The sequence below is a fragment of the Nelumbo nucifera genome, chromosome 3 (assembly GCF_055504915.1).
Source record: "Nelumbo nucifera cultivar China Antique chromosome 3, China Antique-T2T, whole genome shotgun sequence".
Taxonomy (NCBI): domain Eukaryota; kingdom Viridiplantae; phylum Streptophyta; class Magnoliopsida; order Proteales; family Nelumbonaceae; genus Nelumbo; species Nelumbo nucifera.
The window spans coordinates 60,203,631-60,225,285 of record NC_142651.1 but is presented as its reverse complement, the minus strand read 5'-3'; the positions used below and the strand labels follow the sequence as shown (position 1 = coordinate 60,225,285).

Genomic DNA, 21,655 nt, shown 5'->3' with positions numbered 1-21,655 from the left:
AGTTCCTGTCTAAAAACGAATAGCAATTTACTGTTTCTCATAATCATGCTCGGATTCCTGTGAAAGGAAAAAAACATAAATGTTTCTTTAGATCACAAAGAAACCTAGTTATTAAGGTGGTTGTGACTTGAGTTCCTTAATAATCTGGAGATCACCCTGACGGCAATCTTGGTTCATTAGGCTATGTTTGGTCTGAAGGAGAAGGTAGGTAAATCTATACAAGGTTTGTAACTTTGTACAGGTTTTCCTTCATTTTCCTTCAAATCAAACACAGCCTTAAGGATTTGAGAGAGTTTGTGCCTGTAAAGACCGAACCTAAATAAACACAAAGGAGAATGAAAATCGTTTTCCAATAATTTCTTTGCAGAGAAACTCGGAGTAATATTGCCTACTCCAGAAACTTTTTCCTAGAGAGCAAGCAAAGCTTGAGCCAATGTTGTTGGACGACAAAAGAGGGGCAATCTGTAAAAACGTAGAAGGGCTTTTGGCTTATCAAATGTAGGAGGCTATTTGGCTTAAGTGTGCAATTTTTCCTTTCTTAATTTTTCCTATATTTCTGTTCAAATAATATTAGCACCCACACTTTGCTGCTGCACATACACCTCTTGACCCCCAAGTACCGTCCCAAAAAAGTATAGAAACCCCCACCCAATTTATTAAATTTAATTTAAAAGGCTAAAAGAAGAATGAGAGAGAGAGAGAGGAGGGGGGCATAAAAAGAAGGTAAAAAGAAAAAAAAAGACACGATTTCACAATTTTGGGATCCCCTAGATTGGGGCAACGCTAGCTGTTTCTGAGGGAGAGATCCAAACACCCAACTTATTTCCAAAGCTTGACGGATTTGTCGTGGCTTGCTGAAGCAACCATCCCTGTTACCGGTGACTGTGCCAAAGCAGCAATAACACCTTCATGTGCTGGAATTGTCATGCTCTTGTTCTCAGCCATGTTCCACAACTCCAGTGACTGCATCACAACCCCACCCATTACAAAAAGTAGAATGAATAACACTCAAAATAATGTCATTGATGGGTATACCCTGTGAAGCAAGCAGATTCACAGAATATGATATGCTCCATCCATACCCATATTTTATGGGTTTGGACAATGAAAAATCTATTCATAATTAGCTGGAAACGAAATCAATATTCATCAAAACAAAATTTAGACCCAATCTGGGTCTCACCAAGTGTTTCCCATGGGCTAACCCCCGTTGTATAGCCCTTCGGAGCAAAAAAAATGTGTTTCCCTTTAGAACCCTACCAGGGTAAACACAAATAGGTAGCCTCTGAACCCTCTCTTATCAAGCAAGAGATTGCTCATTGAAATATGAACTCATCAGGTTGGATTCGAGTCACTAGGGCTTTTTTTTTGTATTGAGTCACTAGGGCTTACAGAAGGAATTAATGCTGGTGCAGACTCATTGCGCAACAAACCAGCAAATCTCCAAAATTTCTTGTCCCCTCATCTTCAAACTCTGGGTTTGGTTGGAATTTGGGGTTGAGGGCTGTTAGAGACACAGACTTGAACAGCATTTCAACTCTCCTTGGTCTTCTTGAAAATGTTTTCTTGTACCCTGAAAAGGATGACACTGGAATCTGGACCCCACCCTCGGGATCTTTTTCTTGCACCTCTTTCTTTGAAGTCCTTACCCAGCCCACCAGACCCATTAACCCTTCTTTCCCTGTTAAAGAGATTTGGTGTAAGCCAATTCCTCCTAGGATTGGGAGTTTCTGTTGGGAAACTTCTCTGGAAAGAATCAACGCAAGTGATTTGTTCCAAAAGAAGAGATCCAAGACATGCTTATCCCCTCACTGGTGTGTTCTCTGTAAAGCTGATGGGGAGACTGGTTTTCACCTTTTGGTCTCTTGCCAGTTTGCAAGAACTAATAGGGAATGAGCATTGTCCCTTTTTTGATGCAGCTGGACCCCCACTGAACTTTCAGAGTTTATTTTCTTCTTCCTTTCTCAGGTGGCAGCCGAGAAGGGGCAACAGGACTATGTGGAGATGCTCAAGGGCTGTGGTGTGCTGGTCATTGTGGGAAGAAAGGAGTTAAGGATTTTCTCAGAAAAGGAGAGAAGGGCTGAAAACTTGATAGATTTGATTCATGTGAGGGTGGTACAGTGGTTGAAATCTTCAGAGTTGTTAATAGACTTTACAGTGGATGATCTGCTGAGAAAATGGGGAGAGATTGCCAAGTGTAGTAGTAGTAGAGGGAACCCGGTGCTGTCAGGAATTGGGGGTGTGTTTAGGGACGAGAATGGGACTGTTTCTGCCTTGTTCTCAGGCCCAATTGGGACAGGTGATTCTCTCAGAGCTAAAATCTATGATGTTGTGGAAGGTGTCCAAAGAGCTAAGGAAATGAACATTAGAAGACTTGTAATTGAAGGGGACTCAGAGCTGGTAGTAGGGTGGCTGAAAGATGACAGTGATGGGTTATGGGCTTACAACAATGAAAAGAAAAAGTACAGGTGGATGGTTAAGGACATGGATGTCAAACTCAGCTGGGTGAAGAGATCTGCTAACTCCTTTGCTGATAGGTTAGTAAAGCAGGGGGTGGGTAGGGAACCTATCTTCTGGGCTCAGTTGTAATTTCAGTTTTTGTGGGGCTCTAGCCTCAGTTGGGAGTTAAGAAAGTTTAGCTCCCCCTCCTTGTACCTTATTGTTCAGATTGTTTGATCAAAGTCCAGTATTCAAGTTGTAAGAGGTTAAGAGCATAGGCCTGCAAAACCCCTAGACCCCCAAGCTCCATACACTCAGCTGACCAGACTGGAGCCCAGACCAAGTTGCCCTGGTCCAACCAAGGTTTAAGGTATCGATACTTTTTAGCCCACACTTTTAATTTAGTTTTTTTTTCAAAATTTCAGTTTTACAGATATTTTAAGATTGTTTAATAATTAAAAACATCAGTTTCCTGAAAACACCTTCAAATTGGTGTATCGGAAACCCCAATGTTTAGAAAACCAGACCAGACCAGCAGGTCGGACTGATTGAACCATGACCAGCCCTTGGCAGGTTCGGTCATACCCCCAAAACTGCATTGGGTAAAAAACCGGCCAAAATCGCTGACCCAGATGGTCGAATCGGAAAACCGGTGACCCAGTCCTGGCTTTAGAAAACTGGCCAGTTTTTTGAAATTTTTTAGAACACAAATGCGAACTTCTAAAATCCATAAGTTTGCGATCGGAGGTCTGATTGGGGTGGTCTTTTTTTATTTTGGATTATTTTTCGAAATCTACATGTTTCCAAGGGCCAAAGGCGCCTTGCCCCCTATGATTTTTTATAAAAAAACGCTTTTTTTCCTCAAATCCTAATTTTTAATATAAAAATTGAAACTAAAATAAAAAAATATATGTTATAGAAGAAATATAATTATATATTTTAAATATATGCATATAATTAATATTATTATGTATATAATTGTATATCATGTAATTGTGCATATTATATACTATATATTATATAAATTATATACATTACATTATAATATAAAAATATGTTGTAACAGAATATAATTATATATTTTGAATATATTATAATTATTCAATACATATATATATATATGGGGGGCTAGGTTTTGCATGCCCCGTCCCCAACCCCAAACTCAAATGCCCCACCTCGAACCCCACCGGGGCTACAAATCTTAACCAGTAACCCCAACTCGGTCATTCCTACTTGCATATTTGCAATTTTTTTATTTTTTAAACATACCTAGAACAATTTTATATTATGTAACATAACATAGTATAATATAACATATATTAACATAAATTAATTGTGTGTGTGTGTGTTTGGGGCTGGGTGGACAAATACCATCCTTGCTCAGTCCCCGATCCCTAGAGTTTCAGGCTTCCCCGAAACACACCCTGAACCCAAATCAGTGGTCAAAAAACCCGGATGGGTCAAATTGTCATCTCTAATATTACATCATCCCGGTTCGACCCTGGTTAAACCTCTGACTCATGAACCTCTCCCTTTTTCGGGCTGATGCTTACTCCGGTTCTCTGAACATTAAGAAACCCAAACATACAATACGATACACCCAATACATGATCATATCAATACTTTGAACCTAGGGTCCAACCCGAGACAGTAGGCCAAGTCACTTGGTCAAAGCTATCTACACCAACTTAGCATCAATAACGTTCTAGAAGGGAGAAAATAATATAAATAGGGGCCCCATAACCAAATGGGGACCCAAGAACAATTTCTGGGGAGGGATCCACTCTCCCTCTCCCCCTCACATATCATATTGATACTTTGAACCTTGGGTCCAACCCAAGGCAATAGGCCAAGTCACTTGGTCAAAGCTATGTAAACCAACCTAGCATCCTGAGCATTCTAGAAGGGAGAAATAATATAAATAGGGGCCCAATGCCCAAATGGGGATCCAAAGACCCCTTTCTAGGGAGGGATCCAGTTTCTCTCTCTCTCTCTCACAGACTTAGAGCTCCGCCTTTCCTGATTGTCATTCCTCGAACATTCAGAGCTCAGCCATCCATGCAATGTCCACCGTGCTTACACAAGTATTTGGGGGAATGGTAAGCAAGTTGAGGGATAGATATGGGTCATTCTAATTCATCTTTCTTTAATTTTGGGTGACCAGATGCATTTAACATGCCTGAAATGTACAATAGGGACTGGACTTGGATTTCATGTAGGGACCAGAGAGAGTGAGGACCATAAGATGAAACATTCCCACATCAACTGCAAGATAGAACTCTCATGTACTTGAAATCCATTCAACATGCAAAAGACATGTCCACCCAAGTGCACATATCTTTGGAGTTTGGAATGTCTTCTGGGGTGTAACCCATGAAAAACTGTAGGAATGCAGCATGAAGAGAGATGTTCCTTGAGCACAGTGGATCTACAGTAGAATCTGATCCACTTAATGCCATACCCCCAGCCCCAGGGAACTCCAGCAATGGATGCTACATGGCATGACAATTACAATTGTTCAGCACGTAGGAATGCAGCATGTCTCCACAGAAGTGCAACATAAATGCTGTTGCAATATACCACCGTGCTAATAATATTCAAATTGAATCTCATATAGCAAAGACATATAAATTTCATAGTGGTAATAGTACACCATACCTGATAACCCCCAATCACCAAGAGAGAATGATAAGTTGGATGAAAAACACAGGAATGGAACTTGTTTGCATTGGAATTAAGCTCATGCAAGCACTCCCCTGTATTTACTGACCACACCCTTACGGAATCTTGGCTGACAGATGCCAAAAGATCTCCATTTGCATCCCAGCAAACAGAATGTACTTCCTTGGAATGCCCCTGAGAACAAAACCAAGTGGTAAATAAAAATCAACTACAAATAGAGATGTAACGACCACTCCAATATAAATAGACAGTGCATCACAAAAGCACAGTTTTCAAAACTGGACCGGACTGGAAAAACCAGGAACCAGTCAGGTGGCTGGTTTCATTTTTCCCCAAAACCAGGATTTCTCAAAAAAACGTTGATTTTAGTCAGCAAACCACTGACCCGGGCGATTAACCGTTCGAACCGCTCGAACGATTTTGACCTTTTTTTATTTTTTTTAATTCTTTTTTTTGTCAGAACGGGCCAACCGTTCAACCCGGTAACCGGACCCCTGACCGGTTCGGTCTCCAGGTCAGTTTTAAAAACCATGAACTAAAGAGTGGCATTTTTCAACCTTTTAGAAGCTAACAAAATGTAGTTGTGCTTTTAGACTACCTGAAATGCATTTATCTGCCTGTCAGTCTCAACATCAAAGATAGACACAATGTTATCTGCTGCAGCTGCCAATAGTTGCCCAATTCTTGGTTGAAATCTCACTTGTGCTGTACCTCCCTACTCCAATAAACAACAGTTAGACTTAGAAGCAAAAAAAACAAAAAGAACCAAGTATCACACACGCAGGTGAAGGTTCAGGGACAAACCTTGGAGACACGAGTGCATAAATATTGACTGATATTCCAAAAGCGAATTTCATTATTGCCATCGCAAGAGCAGAAAAGATCAGTCTTCTTAGGGTGGAAATCTAGTGACATCACATGTGAACTGTGTCCAGTGTAAGCATGTAAACAGTAGCTTGGCTGCAAAAATAAATTGAATCTGTGAAGATTATATCTAGATATAAACTAGTCTTCTATTTAGATGGACAAAGGATGGTAAAGGCTGTGAAAAATCTGTGTCAAAGCAATGGAACCAATATGGTAAGAATAAAATTCTATCAACCTCCTACTAATTCTTAGATTTTAGCACAAAAATGATAATGAAATTGAAAAAGAAAAGTTAGTTTAGATTCAACAGTTCTAATTTTAATGAAAAGGGCAATTAGGTGAACAGACTCCTGCCAATTGGCCATGCACTAATGTATCTTCGAGATGGTTTTGTACATCATGGTATTGTACAGTCTGTCAGAACAGAAAGAAAGTACACCAATATGGTTGTGTTTTGGAACAATAAATTCTTTAGCCTCATGGTGTTCTATAGCAAATGCTCAAAACTGGACAATAAGAGAATGACTAGAAGCTGCACGTACAAAAATCAACTTATTTGAGAGATAACAAAAAGAGAAGGCATGGATTACAGACAGGTTCTTTCTCAGATTTACAAACCATTGGCAGAGTAAAAGAAGAGGAAGATGGAACAGAAACCAATAGCTACAAAATAAATACAGAAACAGAAAAGCAATCAATTTAGACGAGAAAGTGTTACATAAAAGAAAGAAGTTGAAATCCTTACTTCTGCTGCATTCCATAGGCGCACAGTTCGATCGAATGAGCATGTTGCTAGGTGAGTTGAATTCGGTCTAAAACGAATATCTGTAATTATAAGTGTATGTTCTTCTGGAGTGCTCTCTGTCTGCAGTGTATCCATGTTCCAAAGAACAGCCTACTGACATGAAAGACAAATAAGTATCCACTTATTTTTTGTTTAGTGTTTTCCACACCTTATATATGATAAGGAAAGTAGTATAATCAACAGATCAAAAGAAAGAAGAGAACATGACTTAGTTTGATATGAAGTCCTACAGTCACAACAGGTAAACAAAACTGCAGGTGGTCCCAGAGAAGAAAGATAATGCCTTCCACAGTTATCGCTCATTAAATAGGCAAAGGAGCAGTACCTTCTTCTCATGGCCAGCACTAGCCAATAGTTTCCCATCTGATGAGAAATGACAACAGACAACTTTACTGTTGCTTGTCCGAATACAACCAACTTCACTGAAAGTAAAACCTGCAATAGTGAATCTGAATATGGTAAAGTTACAGTTAACCCAAACAATCATGTTAATAGTGGATGGATAAAAAATAAATACCCTTGGACTCTGTATTGTGGTCAGTAGGACTTCGTTTTATTGTGCTAAATAAGTCCCTCCCATCTCCATCATCATGCGAGAGAAATGATTCCACATTATCATCCAAGGAACCTACATCTCCAAAATGTTCCATATCTTCCTGTCGTATGTAAGGATGTTATAAGAAGCAAGACAGAAAGTGAATAGACTGATTCCTAAGATATGCAACATACAGGTAACTGTATGAACATTGCAGATATAAACTGACAAGACACTAACTCTGATAATACCCAAGAGGTCAAAACACTTGATTTATAAATTAATCATACCTCAAAGCTCAAATTGTTTACCATATGAAAAAACAACATTAAATTCTTGTTTTTAGGCTGGTAAATAAGCCAACATTATGAAGGTATATAGATACAATATAATAAGCAATATAGACTAGGAAGCAACTTAGATGAGTTTATCAAAATGCCCCCATGCTCATAACATGTCTGAATTCTGACAGAACTGCTTGTAATGCATATCTAACAAAAAGTAAAATATTACTTCTGAACTTGGTGCAAGTGTTTAAAAAAATTACTTCTAAACTTGGTGTAAGTGTTACATGTATGAAGTAAACGAGAAATTTTATTTAGTATACCAGCTGATTTGAAGAAGATGCAAGACCAGCTGTCCCATCTGGACCATACATCATCAAGCTTTTCTGCATATTGTTAACATGCTGTAATCCACTGGTCATAGCCACTGCATCGCCAGGTGTGTGAGTTGATGGGGTTGAGGGCTGTGAGTTGGGGGAAGGGCCAACTGTGTTTCCCGTGCCAGTACTATTAGCAGCCCCAGAAGAAGTAGGCTGTTTCCTTTTTCTATTATTCTGTTATACGATAAAAAACTACTACATTAATGAGATTAACCAAACAAAGAATATCTTTTAAATGATATTAACTAGAAGGGCCTTTTGCACCTATGACTTTCACAGTAATTAGGTTTTTACATAACTGGTGCACAGACAAATCATCTGATAGCTAAACAGGATCGTGCAAAGCAAAACAAAGATACATAGACTATACCAATCTACAGAAACATGATGAGAAGTGCAAAAGGCATAGATGAAAATTGCTTCAAGGAAAGGATTTGTATCATCACCTAGAATGTTAACTGCAACTATAAAATCCTTATTAGGTTTAGATGTGAGTAACACAACCTGTTGTAATTGTTGCTGTTGGAGCTGGTCCTGCTGTTGTTGAGAGGACTGTTGCATCTGAGGCATCTTCATCTGTTTAAAGTAACCAATGACTCAAAAAGATGTCATAGAAAAAGCACCTTAAAACTAATTACCTTCTCAAATTCAATGGTTCTACAAATTTGTAGTTTTTAGTGATGAAAATTCAAGCTATGAGTATTCAGGACAAAAAGAAAGCATTTTGAAGACAATATATTCTTATTATTTTTGCCTAATATGTCCAAACATTTCCACATGTTTTATGGTAAGTATTTGTTTGACCCCCCCCCCCCCCTTTTTCTTCTCCACCCTCCAAGCGCATACTAGTAGATGGTTAACAACAAATACATGGTTTTTACTGATAGTTTTTACCAACTCAGTTTTCAAGCAACTTGTTGCGAAGGATAGAGAGGAGTTAGAGACAGAGAAGAAGAAAAATAGCAAGAGGAATGTCCTACTGTTTAGTAAGATTTTGTCTAGTCTAAAAAAAGTTAAAAAGAAGCATAGTAAGCTTGAAAGAGGAATATCTGCAGCTCCAAGAGAGAGGAGCAGAAGAGGTATAGAAAAAAATAAAATAAAAATGGATATGGTATCAATCAATTTTTTTTCAGGTAATTGAGGATCATATGATTATGAGTAGTTGTTAGAATAGAGGTGGAAGTGGCCTTAGCAGATCAATCTTGGAACTTCTAGGTTGGGCTTACTTGGTGTATTTATTTGTTACAAACATACATATATATATACATATATACATACATATATATGTATATATATACATATATAGATAGATATAGATATATATGACATGCCACACTAAACTTATTCTAAATCTCCATAAATGCTGACCTTCATCAGATACTCTGCTTGATCCTGGGAGGGTACTCTAACATTTGGTGAAGTTGATTGAATAGGAGAACCTATAGATCCATCAGTTCCTGCAGGTTGACCCTCTTTTGTGTTTAAGTTTCCCCTAGGCAAAACCCTTAATCTCCGGGGATCCATGTCTCCATAGCTAGGGGAACTACCAATGTTGCCTTGTGCCTGAGCCTGGGCTAGGAGCTGCTGTTGTTGTTGTGGGGTCAAAAGTTGAAACTGGCTTGGGGTCTGTAGAAAAGGTTTCTGTACTTGTGTTCCTAAAGCTGGTCGTAATTGGTCAATACCCTGCATGATTTGTTAATAACCAGTCAGAATGTTGAATATTCAAACTTAAAACATCAATGCTTGGCATCCTCAGAGGGGGCCAGGAGAAAGGGAGGCTCCAATATGTAACTTACTGTTAGAGGCCAACCCTTTAAAGGAAGCCCACTGACACCTTGACTCAATCCTGAAAAGAGAGGAGAAACTACACGTATCAGTTTCTGCCAAAGGTTAATAACCACAAGTTGACCCAAAGTTGTAACCATTCTCTGATTCATTCATTATAATCAATCCTTTGCTGATAAAAATAAGTCCAAGTTGGCTCCAGAATCCACCGATGGACTTCAGAGTTTAATTGGTCTAAGATTGTGCCAAAAATTAATCACAGTTTGAGTTCCTGTAATTTAAAAGACAAGTTTTGGAAGAAATCTTTTATCAGGGTGTTGACATTGCATTATTACTTCAACAATACTAATTGAAAAATCTAGTCTCAGATCAACAAAGCAAGTGAACAAAATCTCAAACTGGTTCAGTTTTTACCCAGTTTGGTTCTTTGGTTCTCATATTTATTTATAAATATATAATTTATAAATACTAGAAATACACATAATAATTATATTATAAATATATATATATGGCAGTCAGTTCAGTACTTCAGTTAATTGCCAGTTCTTCATATTGGTTGATCGAAACTAAACTGGTACTTTCAGTTTTTCAAAAATGCCGAACCAAAACCAAACTGACCAGTTCAGTTAACTGAAATTTTTGGTTTGGTTTTGTCAGTTCAGTTCAGTTTTTCGGGTTTTTGTTTTTGGTTTTTTATGAGCACCCCTACTTTGCTTAGTGACCTACAATGTGAGTAAATATCAAGGCAAAAATTGCTTGGAGTTGTTGAGTTGTGTACCTTATGCCATATGTTGGGTAAGTCCATAAAGAAAGAAATAGGAGGATTTTTGAAGAAAAAGAGAGAAGAGATCAAATAGTACTATTTGCAGTAAAAGAATTATTGAGTGGATTATCATTTTACCAGAATTTGAACTTTTGAAGGAGTCTCCAAAGAAAAGCTTGGAAGTGGTTTTTGGTCTTTACTAGAGTTGAGAGTTGAGAAACTGTTTTTGAGGTATTCTTCTTTAACTTGTATTGTTTTTCTATTTGCTGGGGACCTCTTGGTTTTTGATGATCTCTCATCACCGGTCTGGATGTACTTTTGAAATTTTATTAATAAAAAATTCCTCTTTTTTATAAATGATTGAAAATTTATTCATAATAATCAGAATGATATTACAATACAGCCTGCCCAAAGGAGAGGCACGAGCTGGTACCTCTCCACAACAACAACAAAGTACTACCTCAGACTAGGAAAAGAAAGTTTACAGCGCTGCCCAGAATAAATGTTCCCTTGTTTAGTTAACCTATCCGCTATGGTATTAGCTGTTCTACCCATCCACTGATAATTAACAGTCATGTTACCAAAAAATAAAATATAACAATTAAAAAATAGAAAAGTAAAATTTGTCAAAGAAAGAAATTCCAACTTAGACCCATGAATTAAGGCCATAGTATATAAACATATTATAAAATATAGCATAGATGACGGAACATGTTGTACTAGGTAAAGATCATATAGAACTCATTGCCTTGGGGAATTGTGATCCCAGACTAGATATTTCTGCCTAAACGCCTTGAGCTAACAAACAAGGTACCCACTTAAGCAACAAAAATGACATGGTGAGCACCTTATTATATACCATTCATATTGTTATATCTTACAAATATGTGTGATTACATTCTATTATATACTATACATCATTTATACTTTGTTTAAAAGTTTTACTATCAAAATTTAAAAGATCAAAGAGTTTTTTTTTTTTTGATCAATAACACCAGCTTCATTAAATTAAGAGAAAAGAGGAAGTATGTATACAAGAGGGGAGATAAAATATCTTAGCTCCCCAAATACAGAATACAAAGAGAATATAGAGAGAAAAAATTAAAAAATAGCCCAAAATACAGACTCCCTATTCACCCCTTGCTTGGCCAACCCATCCGCAAATGAGTTGGCACTCCTCTTCACCCAGCTGTATTGGATCTCAATGTCCCTACACATCCATAAGAACTGCTTCTTTTCATTGTTAAAGTTCCACAAACCACTGTCCTCTTTCTTCAACCAGTTAATCACCACCTTCGAATCACCTTCCAGGATCAATCGGCTGACATTTAATTCCTTTGCTCTTTGAATTCCTTCAAGCGCTGCAAGGATCTCAGCCCTAAGAGAGTCACCTTCTCCAATAGGGCCAGAAAATAGAGCAATAACAACCCCTTCCTAGTTCCTGAAAACTCCTCCATCAAAGTTCAACTTAATGAAACCCAAGGGGGGAGGGGACCAAGAGGGACAAAGAGTCCTCTTGCATCTAGCAGTGGAAGATATCTCTTTCCAGTTTCTTAGCAAGTCATCCATAGGAAAGTCTGAAAACAACTCCAAAGATTTCAGCCAGTGGGCAGCCCTTAAAAGAATTAGGTCTAATAGTTCTTCCAGGGTTCTTTCCTTGTCTAAAAAAATACGTGAATTTCTTTCTTCCCACAATGACCAGCACATTGTTGCCCTAATACTCCTCCACATAGTCTTCCCCCACTTCTTAGGCCATCTGAAAAAAGAATGAGAGAACATCCTTTCGACACTCTCTGGAGGAAACCAAGAACACTCAAAGCGGGAGAAAACCCACTCCCAAACAGTTTTAGCAACCTTATAAGAGACCATGAGGTGGTAGTCGGATTCCCCATTGGCTTTACAAAGAGTACATCTATTAGAAAGTAGACAATAGTTGGGTCTCTTTCTTTGAAGCAAGTCAAATGTATTAATTCTTTCCAACAAAACTTCCCAACAAAAAAAGCCAACCTGAGGAGGAATAAGCCTGCTCCAAATTTCTTTAGCCGGAAAGGACAACCTGAAGGGGACAGGAGGCTGAGTTAAGGTTTCAAAAAACAAAGCACAAGAAAAAGTACCAGAGCTAGGAGTCCAAAATCTGGTGTCTTCCTTAGCAGGATTTAGGAAAACATTCTCAAGGGAGGCAAGCAAAGATACCAAGCTATCCAAGTCTGTATCCCTAATTGCCCTACGCAGGCCTAGGTTCCACCCAAAGCCAGAAGTGGAATCTGAAGGAACCAAGAAAGAAGAGATAGGTTACCACTTACCAGAGTTTAGACCATACCTTATCCAAGGGGAGAAGACGGGAAGTAGATTGTGAATGGATTTCCAAGGAGAAGTAGTTGTAGCCCTTGCCATGATTCCAGGATCCCAACCATTGTCTTCCATCCCATGTATGCTAGCCACAATCTGAGTCCACAATTTATCCCTTTCCACTGAAAACCTCCACAACCATTTCCCCAGCAGAGCCATATTCCTTTTCTTGAAGTTACCAATCCCAAGACCTAGTTTTTTACACCTAGTAACCACCTTCCAACTCACCCTATGATCTCTCTTCTCCTCTCCAGGCTCCCACAAAAAATTCCGTATTAATTTTTCCAAAAGATTGGAGACCTTTGAGGGTATCTTAAACACTGACAAATAGTAGACAGGTAGGTTGACAAGGGTAGACCTAATAAGAGTGACTCTCCCTCCTAGAGAAAGATAATTTCTCTTCCAAGCCGCCAGCCTCTTCTCAAATCTCTCCACTACCGGATTCCAGAAGCTTACATTCTTAGGATTGTCCCCTAAAGGGAGGCCCAAGTATGTCAAGGACCAGTCTAAGATTGCACATCCTAGCTCACCTGCATATTCCCTTAGGTCCCTTACATCCACATTCACTCCCACCACACAGCTCTTATCAAAGTTCACCTTGAGGTTAGAAATCTATACAAAGAGACGTATTGCCAACTTTAGATTTCGGATCCAATTAAGGTTTCCTTCTTCACAGAACAAAATTGTGTCATCTGCAAACTGTAGATGTGTTAAAGGAACCTCCTCCCTTCCTACTCTCCACCCTCTTATCAGATTCTTCGAGTCTGCTCTATGGATCAATCTCCCAAAAACATCAGCAATCAGGGAGAAAAGAAAAGGGGAAAGAGAATCTCCTTGTCTTAGGCCTCTCAACGTAGGAAAGAAGTCAACCACAGTGCCGTTTAGCAGGTTAGAGTAATGACAGGGGTCCTGACACAGCCCCAAATCCACTTACACCATCTACCTCCAAAATCAAAGCTCCTCAAAACCTCCAACAAGAAAGACCAATCAACCAAGTCATAAGCCTTCTCTAAGTCCAATTTACAGACCACACCCTTCTTCTTTGACTTCCTAAAACTCTCCAAGCTCTCATTTGCAATGAGAATCTAATCGGTGATCTGTCTTCCCTCCACAAATGCACCTTGGTTGGGTGCAATAATAGAGGGAAGCACCTTCTGTATCCTAAGAGACAGCACTTCAGCAATAATTCTGTACAAGCTAGTAACCAGACTGATAGGTCTAAAATCCTTTGGTTGAGAAGCCTCCTTCTTCTTTGGGACCAAAGCAATGAAAGTTGAGTTCAGACCCGGATTTATTATTCCCCTTCTATGGAACTCCTCAAAAACTGATATAAGATCATTCTCCAGTATATCCCAACAATCTTGGTAAAAGGCCATTGTAAAACCATCTGGACCCGGAGCTTTTGTCCTATCCATTGAGAATACTACTTCCTTTATCTCCTATAGATCAAAACTCCTTTCTAACCACTCTCTCTTCTCTGCACTTAGAGTCGGCCAATCCAATCCCTCCAACCACACTCTCCCATTCAGAGGTCTTCTAAAAATAGATTTGAAGTGGTTAACTAGAGCCTCTACAATTTCTACTTGGTGGGACAACACTGCTCCTTCAACTTCCAAACTAGAGATGAAATTCTTCTTTCTCCTCCCATTTGCCACTGAATGGAAGAACCTAGTGTTTTTGTCTCCCTCCTTGAGCCACTTACACCTGGATTTCTGCCTCCAGCTGATTTCCTCCTTAACCAGGATGTCCTCCATCTGCTTTCTCAACTTCCTTTCTTCCTCTCCAAAGGAGCCTCTCTCTTCCTTCATGTCCAAATCCTCAATCTGCTCCATCAACACTTGTTTTCTCTCTTCTATTCTTCCAAGCTCTAGCTTACTCCACTCCTTTAATTGTGATTTTAAGTATTGGAGTTTCTTGTGAAACCTCATTCCCTCCCATTCAATTGTCGGATTAGTTTACTCCCACCACTCTCTGACCTTCTCAATAAAACCCGGATGAGTCAACCACATTTTCAAACCTGAATGGGGTAGGACCATCTCCTCTCATTTCCTCCTTGACCAACACTAAAGGCCAGTGGTCTGAAGTAAGTCTTGGAAGAGCTCTAGAAGTTAGATTACCCCAATGTTCCTCCCAATCTGTTGAGAACAAAAATCTATCCAACTTAGAGCAAATTTGCCTAGATTGAAGGTTGGACCAAGTGAAGTTATTATTTAGGAGAGGAATTTCTTTAAGTTCAAAAGAGTCCACAAATTGGTTGAACTTCCTCATACTTGTTGTCACTCTCTATCCGGGATTGTTATTTCCTCTGTAAATCTCACTATATTAAAATCCCCACCCACACACCAAGGACCTTCCCAAAAGCCTCTAATATCACTCAATTCTTCCCAAAGTTTCTCCCTCTGCCTATAGTCATTGGGGCCATACACGTTTGTTAGTAACCATTCATACCCATCATCCACCTGTCTGAACTTTAGGGAGACAGAATGATCTCCGATTAGCTCCTCCACTCCTAGGAGTAATTCTTCTTTCCACAAGATCACAATCCCTCCTGAGGAACCCCACGAGGGAGCAGCCACCCACTTTATTCCCTTGGATCTCCACACACTCCTAGCCCATCTGCAATCAAAGTCCATTCTTTTGGACTCCTGAAGCATTACCACATCCGGATTAAACTTCTTAATTACCTCTTAATAGTTTTCTCTTCCTCGTGCTGCCCAAACCCCTCTTTTTTTAAATAACAGCTCCATCCTTGTTCTTTTTTCTCTTTTACTTTCCATATTGAAATTTTCAAATAAAGTTGTAGCATTTTTTCGTTGCTAAATGATATGAAATTGTTCTATTATACACTAATTATATTAGTATTATTTTTGAAAATATTCAATTAATATATTTAAATGTTTTATCTTTTAAATATGATGATTTGTGTTGCTATGTTTTGAGAGGAAATTTTATGTTCTTAATAAAGAGAATTGGTACTTTTCAATTAATATGCATGCTAAATGGAATATAAAAACAGGAGTTAGCCAAAAGTTCTCTTTATTTTATAAAATTCTTATCACCTAGGCAACTACATGCCTCAATGTCCCCCAGAATCGGCTAAACACCTTGACAACTATGGTTGGCCTCTATCATTGTTGCCCTTCCCTTCCCACATTATTTTGGGTTAGAATGTGTTTTTCAGATATACATTTTCAATAAATTACGTTGATCTCATTAATAATCCAAAAGAATATTCATATTAAATCATATAGTACAATTAATTTCAGCATCAGATGCAATATAGGAAGCATCCCCTCAACATGCCTGGGATTACCACTGGGTGCTAGATTCATATTGAAGCCCATTTGGGAGTGGACAATTGAACAATGAGACCAGCCTCTTGAAAAATCAGATAATTATCAAAATGAGATTAACTAACTCTGCTTTAGCAAATTTTCCCATTGATTTCTTTCCCTATTTTCTAGTCCTAATTGAAATGGTCTATAGGCTTGATACTGGAAAAGTTCTAGAGTTTTTTCTTTTTCTTTCCATAGTTTAAAGGATTAATTGAACTTCACTTGATGGACTAGAGAAGGATTGCTCTATGAAAATGAAAGGAACCTAGCCCAAGACAACTAAGGAAGGTTAATTGATCTCTTCTTGGAAAATGATGATGGAGATTCAGCAACAATCCCCACAGAAAAAATAAAAAAGTATGGCACTGGGCAACTAGGGTGGGATCCAAGTGAAGTCCCAAATTTCCTATGGTTGTCCAATGTGGAAGGGTATTGGAAAGCCTAATCCTTTCTTCATTCAGGCATCAAATACAGATTAGGAGACGGTGCCAGGGTCCAGTTTGGTACAGTCCCTGCAATAATCTTCCAATTTTTTAAAGTAAAATAGAAATTCTCATTACAAAAAGAGGATACAAGAGGAAGGTGATAAGACACCACCTAAGAGAAAGAAACAACCCTCAAACAAACAGCCACCACCTACCACCAAGGTTTTACAGAAACAAACTTGGACAAAACCACCAAAAACTCAAGAAACAAAACTGCCCGAAACCAAGAACAGCTCCCTCGGAGATATTTCCAGCCCCTAATGCTTATGCCACTAATAGAGAAAGGTTAATTAAAACTTATTATGGGTGGGTCCTAATGGAGCAATTTGGCACCCTAGATTTTGGATAAATAATTGGAGATCAATGACTTCACAGCATTCATGCTAAAATTTCAAGGAAAATCCACCCCAGAAAAAAAAATAAAAGATCTATCCAGCCCTTAATGTTAATGCCCACTGACAGAGAAGGGATAATCAAACATCATTATAAGATAGGTCCCACTGAAGCAATTTAAAACAAGGAATGCTGCCAGCTGCCCCACCCCCACCAAAAGAAAAAAAAACAAGGCTTACCAAAAAGATTCTAGGGTTGCTCTTGGAACCAATCCAGATGTTTATACTTTGCAACCACATAGGGAAGATTCCTCTCAAGCTCAAATGGAACCCAGACACCTACTATACTTGTCAAGGTGTCTAGGTGTATTCTGGGTGGCAGTAAGGCACCTAGTCACCCAAGTCACCTAGGTTGCCTAGGGCAATAAGAATTTTATAAAAATAAATAACATTTTGCTAGTTCCCTAGTCTTATATACCATTTAGCAAACATATTGATTGAAAAACAAAAATAGTTTAATAAATCAATATTTTCAAAAACAATACCAATATAATATGTATATAATTTCATAACAATTAACAAGTAAGGAAGGATATAATTTTATTTGGTAAGAATTTAAGATATAAAATAAAAGAGAAAGGGAACAAGAATGGAGCTGCTATTTTATTTAATGCAAGAGAGAGAGAGAGAGAATAGAAAAAGAAAAACCAAAAATGAAAGAAATCTCTTTATAATTCTATTCTTTCTTTATTTATTTATTTCTTTTTCTCTTCTTAAAACTCTTTTATCTTTTAAATTTCAATAGTAAAACTATAAAACAAAGTATAAATGATATATACTGTATATAATAGAATGTATTAACACATATGTTAATAAGATGTAGCAATATCTCCCACCTTGTTTATTTTTGTCACCTAGGTGGGTACCTTATTGCCTACGCAGGTGCCTAGTCACCTAGGCAACGCCTTGACAACTATGGCAACTACAAAGATGGCCTTCATGGTTCTAAGCAGGCATATTTCCAAATTTCCTCTGCGTTTTATAGCAAGAAACAGATGAAACAACAGACCACCATTTTCTTCATTGCAATTTGCAAGTTAAGGTTCATACTATGGGCCTATATTATGGAAATTTTTAATGTTAGGTATAATATTGCACAAATTTTACGATTTATGATACAATTTACAATCTGAATCATGAATTTGAATTGTTCCAATTGAATAAGATTTTTGCTTGTTTCTACAATTTGATTCATGAATCTTACAATTTACACGATCCATGTGATCCAAATCAAGTTAATTAAGAATTAATTATCCACTATCATTTACTTATTTCTATTTAGTTTTGTCAAGGGAGAGTCTGGAAACGTTTTAAAGCTCTAACTTCTAATCATTTATTTAGGTTATTTAAGATCAGATGTTGAGTTTATTTTCCGTCATATGTAGGTTAAAGAACCATTGTATGTGGGTTATTTGATTTTCAAGTCAAACTTGATTATATCATCTTAAAGAGCACAGACCTTCTGGTTACCTATGAGTGGGATCCATTTCTAGATCCCCAATAAAAATGCACCTTCAAGCGTGTAAGTACAAACTGTCGCATGAATTCAAAACACAGTTTGTATGTATATGCTCGAAGGTGCATTCCTATTGGGGATCCAATAATGGATCCTGCTAATGATTCATGATTTATATAATGACACATACATGCATACATATATATTTATATAATGATTCATGATTTGATTTGATTTGATTCGATTTTCTCTACTACAAAGTACAATTTTCAGAACATAAGTTGTGATAAATTCAGAACATAAGTTATGTGGCCCTCCCAAGAAAATTAAGGAAGCTTTCCATAGTTGCCATACTAGGAAGTAAAGGAGCAAATTTGTCAAGAAACTTTGACCAGCAAGCTACCCTCTAAAATATAATTCATCCATATCAAAATGATATAATCAAACCAAATAGGTAAAAGTTATTTTCCAATGTGAAAATCCCTATCCTAGTAAAAATTCCTCATTATGAAGGAAGAAGTAATTGAGTAAAAAATACCCGAATTAGCTAGTCCAGATTTTGATTGCATTATTCCATGTCCATACATTGATGAAGGATCCATAGGCAGAGATCTTTGAGCCACACCCAAGTTAACTTCACCTTTAATGTCCTATAATGCCAAAATGTAACCAAGACAAAACAATGTAATTAATTCAAAAGCTGCAGGAATAGATGCATAAAACCTAAAAATGGGAAAGCAGTAAAAGGAAGAAAATATAGTTCAAGTAGTTACAGTGGTCTGTTGAGTCCGTGCCTGCATTTGCTGCAATGCAGCAGACACTCCTCCAGAATTACCTTGGACCAAGGGACTGTGCCAGCAATAAGAGCAAAAGAAATGAACATGCTACTAACTCAAGGTCACAGGCACATACATAAGAAGATATACACAAGAAAAGGTCTATGACTGAAGCCATTACCCTGCATGATTAGTTGCCGATTTCAAAAGGGCCATCCTGCTAGCATCAATAAATTGTGGGGATGTCTCTGAATCCATCGAGTGGGGATGTTTCATACGTTCTTCATACATTTTTGCAGCCAAAACAGTGGCCGTAGACTGACCCAGCATTCCTTCAGAGTTCATAGAATTTATTGGACCACCAAGAGTAGGACCATCCCTTCGTTGTAATTGAGCATGCCTTTGCTGCATGAGTTGCAACTGCTGCATTTGGAGCTGTTGTTGGTGCTCTCTTGCCTTCATTTGTTGTGCCTATGCATCGTTCAGAAATTCTGGGAAGGTTCAGCTAACCACTCCCCTAAAATACTCCAATCAAAAGAAATGCCTAATTGAAAGAAGAGATAAAATTATTGCCATATTTAAAAAGCACCTCTATATATGCTGCAGCAACCTCGGAATGTTTCTCATTCGTCCTCGCAATAAAGATATCCCAAAAGACAGACCACCATTCAAATAGAAATCCTCCAGGTGCATCAATTGCTGCATATCGAACTCCAATCCATGAGCTAGATAAAGGGCCGACTTCAAATACTTTAATTATCCTCCTTAGATGCTCCAATTCAATCACAGAAAGAACTATCAAATATGCATAATGGTCCGTAAAGCATCAGAAAAAATTATTACCTACTGGATCTGCAGCAACCTTTCCTTCAGCCATGAAAGCCTTTGCAGAAGCATGCAGATTTCTTTTTAATAAATAATCGTAAATATAAACATCAAGCCTGGCAGGTAAATGAAAAAACGATAAAAAATTGGTAAGCTTTAACTGTAAAAAAAAAAAATTGACTTTCAAGAGAAAAACAGATAAATTAGAACAGTGCAATACATCTTATCCGCTTCCCAGTTGCTCTGAGCCATGGTTGGATTCCACCACTGGCAAAAGAAACATAAAATAGAAACTGAAGAACCGATGAGAAGAGCTAAAACAATGGCAAGTAGCTCCTGCAGTCAACAACAACTTCGCGTCATTGATCTCGGGAGGAAGAATTCAACCCACTTCAATCCGGAGAAGAAGATTGAGCAAAATCAAAACAGAAATTTCGCAAAAAGATGAACAAAGAGACTTGCTTTCAGCAAAAACTAACCTCAGATCCCACTATCTACACGGATCAAAGCCTACATTACTGATCCTGGCTTCCATCCAAATTTGATCTCCATATTCAAACCCTATTTCAAACTCTAGGAACTAAACGAACACCAAATTAATCAAAACAAGCAAGCAACTCAAACATAAAGTTGTGATCTTCAAAACAAATTCCAAAAATGAATGCCTTTCGAGCAACAATCATGATCCAAACTCATACCCAGACTGCTCAGACAGTTTAAACTCTCGAATTTATACTCAATAAAAATCAGAAATTTCACAGCTTAACTAAAGTGAAAATTCATTCAACGTAGACATTTTATATTAAACAGACAATGATTTAGGGTTTCTGATCAGAGGTGAGAACAGCTCAAGTAGCAGCAGGACCTTTAACCGGCAAACGAAAGCAAAAAAAAAAAAAAAACATCTTTTGACATTCACCGCCTGGCCAGAAGTCAAAAATCAAAAATCAAACCGAGTTCCTTGATTCTTTCTCCACTGAACTCGATATCAAATATCCGACGAGCTTGTGGTTCGGGTTCCGCGTCTGTTTTGTACTTGTACGCCAGGTGTCTCCGCTTTGGTTTTTAGTTTAGTTCGGGAAGTAGATTGTAGCTTCGGATAGGGAGATGATCGATGTTTAATAGGTCCGGAGCCGTAGCTATTACGTATGTTAAACATCGAATGGGTTTTCGAGAAGAGAAACGGTCGTTTGCTTTGTCTGAGCGGCAGAGAGAAAATTAACGTGTTCGATGTTTAACGGGTGGGGTCGCCTAGTAATTAATTAGTAGGAAATTGGCGGGTGAATGTTGCTCTTTTGGCCATCATTGGTTTTCTACGTTGGATTTCAGTTTTCTCTTTTGAAGTTAAATTGACTTTTATGCCCTTATAGTGTGAATTTACCGAAAGTCAACCGGAGAAACAGAGTCCGCGTTCTGTGCACCCGTCGGTGCACTGGATGCGTGAAACCGCGAATGGGAGAATGACACGTCGATCAGGCCAACATTAACGTCCGTTTG

At 38.2% G+C, this 21,655-nt stretch overlaps 1 protein-coding gene across 3 annotated transcripts; it reads right to left on the bottom strand.

Moving 5' to 3' along the window:
• Nucleotides 1-509: 509 nt before the first annotated feature.
• Nucleotides 510-21,165, bottom strand: LOC104602189 (transcriptional corepressor LEUNIG_HOMOLOG-like). 3 transcript variants are annotated; one of them, XM_010265791.3, is made up of 18 exons: nucleotides 20,638-21,165; nucleotides 20,379-20,494; nucleotides 20,177-20,274; nucleotides 19,923-20,032; nucleotides 19,515-19,804; nucleotides 19,331-19,406; nucleotides 19,096-19,207; nucleotides 9,789-9,838; nucleotides 9,361-9,675; nucleotides 8,497-8,568; nucleotides 7,936-8,166; nucleotides 7,311-7,449; nucleotides 7,119-7,228; nucleotides 6,734-6,883; nucleotides 5,926-6,081; nucleotides 5,720-5,836; nucleotides 5,098-5,295; nucleotides 510-963 (listed from the first exon to the last, which is right to left on the bottom strand). In XM_010265791.3, exons 2-18 carry the CDS (start codon nucleotides 20,408-20,410, stop codon nucleotides 820-822), a joined length of 2,400 nt encoding a protein of 799 aa, XP_010264093.1. In that variant the 5' UTR covers nucleotides 20,411-20,494; nucleotides 20,638-21,165; the 3' UTR covers nucleotides 510-819. The 3 variants fall into 3 exon arrangements, with proteins under 3 accessions (XP_010264093.1, XP_088756275.1, XP_088756274.1); XM_088900149.1 differs by having other exon boundaries at nucleotides 19,515-19,824; nucleotides 20,638-21,159; XM_088900148.1 differs by lacking the exon at nucleotides 7,936-8,166.
• Between the last annotated feature and the right edge of the window lie 490 nt (nucleotides 21,166-21,655).

Excerpts from the sequence above, each read along its gene's own strand:
- LOC104602189 (XM_010265791.3), bottom strand. The coding sequence starts at position 20,410 with ATGGCTCAGAGCAACTGGGAAGCGGATAAGAT. Across the intron at positions 19,208-19,330 it reads CACGGACTCAACAGACCACT|GACATTAAAGGTGAAGTTAA; the intron begins GTAACTACTTGA and ends TTGGCATTATAG. Across the intron at positions 964-5,097 it reads TGGTGATTGGGGGTTATCAG|TCACTGGAGTTGTGGAACAT; the intron begins GTATGGTGTACT and ends GTTGTGATGCAG.